Source organism: Rhinopithecus bieti, unplaced genomic scaffold, assembly GCF_001698545.2.
Source record: "Rhinopithecus bieti isolate Rb0 unplaced genomic scaffold, ASM169854v2 scaffold_70550, whole genome shotgun sequence".
Lineage (NCBI taxonomy): Eukaryota > Metazoa > Chordata > Mammalia > Primates > Cercopithecidae > Rhinopithecus > Rhinopithecus bieti.
In genome coordinates, this window is record NW_016826791.1 from 24,971 (window position 1) to 28,526 (window position 3,556).

Genomic DNA, 3,556 nt, shown 5'->3' on the forward strand with positions numbered 1-3,556 from the left:
GGAAGGAAGGAAGGAGGGAAGGAGGGAAGGAGGGAAGGAGGGAAGGAGGGAAGGAGGGAAGGAGGGAAGGAGGGAAGGAGGGAGGGAGGGAGGGAAGGAAGGAAAGTGAGAGAGAAAGAAGGAAAGAAAGAGAGAGAGAAAGAAAGAGAGAGAGAGAGGGAGGGAGGGAGGAAAAGAGAGAGAGAGAGGAAGGGAGGGAGGGAGATAGAAACATCCTAGGTAGGTCGGGAGTACTGGCTCTAATCCCAGCACTTTGGGAGGCTGAGACGGGAGGATCGCCTGAGGTCAGGAGTTCGAGACCAGCCTGGCCAACATGGTGAAGCCCTGTCTCTACTAAAAATAAATACCAAAAAAAAATTTTTTAAATAGCCAGGCTTGGTGGTGGGCACCTGTAGTCCCAGCTACTCGGGAGGCTGACACAGAAGAATCCCTTGAACCCAGGAGGCAGAGGTTGCAGTGAGCCGAGATGTGCCACTGCACTCCAGCCTGGGTGACAGAGCGAGACCTCGTCTCAAAAAATATATAATAACAAATAAAAATTTAAACAAAATAAAAATGGAAGATACATCGTGGGTGGTGTGTTCATCACATCAGTGTAACTATAATGGCTGTTTGTCCCTGTACAAGTCAAGCTAACATTGGTGGGCAGTTTCTGGAGGTGAGAGAGCCTCTTACCTTTTTTTTTTTTTTTTTTTTTTTTTTTTGCTCTTATTGCCCAGGCTGGAGTGCAATGGTGCAATCTCAGCTCACTGCAACCTCCATCTCCCGGGTTCAAGCGATTCTCCTGCCTCAGCCTCCCTAGTAGCTGGGATTATAGGCGTGTGCCACCACTCCCGGCTAATTTTGTATTTTCAGTAGAGACGAGGTTTCTCCATGTTGGTCAGGCTGGTCCCGAACCCCCTACCTCAGGTGATCCGCCCACCTCAGCCTCCCAAAGTACTGGGATTACAGGCCTGAGCCATCGCACCCACAGACCCTTACCTCTTAAAGTTGCATCCCTTTATGCCCAGCAAGTCCTGAGTGACGCCTTCATACCCTGCTAATGACTGCCTCCCCTTTCTGTGTCCACCAAGTTGTCTTATTTCCTGAATCAGTTGTTTTATTAGGGTTGCAAAATGATAATTTTGGTTTTTTTTATTTTTTGAGATAGGACCTCATTCTGTCACCCAAGCTGGAGTGCAGTGGTGCAATTATAGTTCACTGCAGCATCAGCCTCCTGAGCTCAAATGATCTTCCCACCACAACCTCCTGAGTAGCTGAAACTAGAGGCACACGCTAGCGTGCCCACTTAGTTTGTAATTTTTTTGTAGAGACGGGGCCTTGCTATGTTGCCCAGGGCGGTATCAAAATCCTGAGCTTAAGTGATCCTCCTGCTTCAGCCTCCCAACATGCTGGGATTACAGGTGCGAACCACCAAGCCCAGCCCAAAATGGTGATTTTTTTAAAACATTCAATTGTCCCATCTAAACATGTAGCTGGGCCCGAGCGCGGTGGCTCACGCCTGTAATCCCAGCACTTTGGGAGGTCGAGGCAGGCAGATCATCTGAGGTCAGGAGTTTGAGATAAGCCTGACCAACATAGTGAAACCTCATCTCTACTAAAAATACAAAAATTAGCTGGGCATGGTGGCCCGAGCCTGTAGTCCCAGCTACTCGGGAGGCTGAGGCAGGAGAATTGCTTGAACCCGGGAGGTGGAAGTTGCAGTGAGCTGAGATCGTGCCACTGCACTCCAGCCTGGGCGACAGAATGAGACCCTGTCTCAAAAAAAAAATTAAAAATATATATATGCATATATATTAGCTGGGCGTGGTGGCAGGTGCTTGCGCTCCCAGCTACTTGGGAAGTTGAGGCAGGAGAATCACTTGAACTCGGGAGGCTGCTGTGAGCTGAGATCTCCCCACTGCACTCCACCCTGGATGACAGAATGAGACCTTGTCTCAAAAAAAAAATAAAAAATAAATAGCTGGAATTCTGTACAGTTTTCTGTCATCAATAAGGCTATTCCATTTCTTTTCTTATTGGAAAGGCAAAGTAAAGGCTTAATTTTTCCTCTTTATTAACCAAGTCTTGTGGTTTTCTTCCCCCTCTGGCTTTCTCTTTCTGGGTATCATTATGAACACAGGTATTTTTACTGTTCAGTGTGTTTCCATCCATTGCAATGATTCACTTCGTAGTTCAAATCGGGCTGCTGGGAGACCTTTCCGGCTGCTGTGCATCCTCCTAACGCGGTCTGGAGCAGCTCCCCTGCCATCTGGCACCGCAAGGCTCACACTGGAAATGTCCTGTTCCCGGACCAGCCATGTCTCCAAGGGTATTCATCGCTTCCTGCTTGTTAATTCTACTAAGCATTTTCTATGAACAGACTGACCAGGGAGACATTGTGTGTGTGTGTATGTGTGTATGTGTGTGTGTGTGTGTTCATGATGATATGAAGCCTTTTCATCTTATATTTGAAATTTTTTCCTCTTACACTAAAAATCTGACTTCCCAGTAACATGAACACTCTTCATCTTATATTTGAAACGTCTTTTTTTTTTTTTTTTTTTTTGAGACAGAGTCTCGCTCTGTCACCCAGGCTGGGGTGTGCAGTGGTGCAGTCTCAGCTCACTGCAACCTCCACCTCCCAGGTTCAACTGATTCTCCTGCCTCAGCCTCCCAAGTAGCTGGGATCACAAGCACCTGCCAACACGCCCAGCTAATTTTGTTATTTTTAGTAGAGATGGGGTTTCACCATGTTGGCCAGGATGGTCTCGAACTCCTGACCTCAAGTGATCCACCTGCCTCGGCCTCCCGGAGTCTTGGGTTACAGACGTGAGCCACCGCACCCGGCCCAATTAACCTTCTTAAAGGGTGCAAATCAATGGTTTTTAGTATATTCACAGACGTGTATGTCCCGCAAATTTAGAACATTTCCATCACCCCCGAAGAAGCCCTGTATCCTTCAGTGGTCGTCTCCCAGTCCCTCATCTCCCCCAGCCCTGGACAACCTCTCATCTACTTTCTGTCTGTGTAGATTCGCCTATTCTGGACATTTCGTTTTCAATGGAGTCATACACTGTGGTCTTCTGTGTCTGGCTTCGTTCACTCAGCATCCTGTTTTCAGAGCTCACCCGTGTTGTAGTGTGTGTCAGTGCCTCAGTCTGTTTTATGGCTGGATAATATTCCATGGTGTGGATAGACCACGTTTGCTTTCTTTGTTCATCCATTGATCAATATTAGGTTGTTTCTACTTTGGACTGTAATGAATACCGCTATAGGCCAGGTGTGGTGCTCACACCCCTAATTCCAGCACTTTGGGAGGCTGAGGTGGGCAAATCACTGGAGGTCAGGAGTTTGAGACCAGCCTGGCCAACATGGTGAAATCCCATCTCTACTAAAAGTATAAAAAATTAGCCAGGTGTGATGGCAGGGGCCTGTAATGGCAGCTAATCAGGAGGCTAAGGCAGGAGAATTGCTTGAACCAGGGAGACGGAGGCTGCAGTGAGCTGAGATCGTGCCACTGCACTCCAGCCTGGGCAACAGAGCGAGACTCTGTCTCAAAAAAAAAAAAAAAAAA

At 47.7% G+C, this 3,556-nt stretch overlaps 1 protein-coding gene across 4 annotated transcripts in view; it reads left to right on the forward strand.

Annotated features, from left to right (window-relative positions):
• Positions 1-3,556, forward strand: part of ZNF114 (zinc finger protein 114) — a 38,453-nt gene that overhangs the window by 23,913 nt on the left and 10,984 nt on the right. For 2 of the 4 annotated variants that reach the window (XM_017863638.1, XM_017863639.1), the window contains one exon: positions 2,123-2,311. The exons of the other annotated variants lie outside the window; for them this stretch is intronic. In XM_017863638.1, the coding sequence (XP_017719127.1) occupies positions 2,300-2,311 (12 nt within the window). In that variant the 5' untranslated portion in view covers positions 2,123-2,299. The remainder of the gene's footprint in view (positions 1-2,122; positions 2,312-3,556) is intronic. 4 annotated transcript variants of the gene reach the window in all.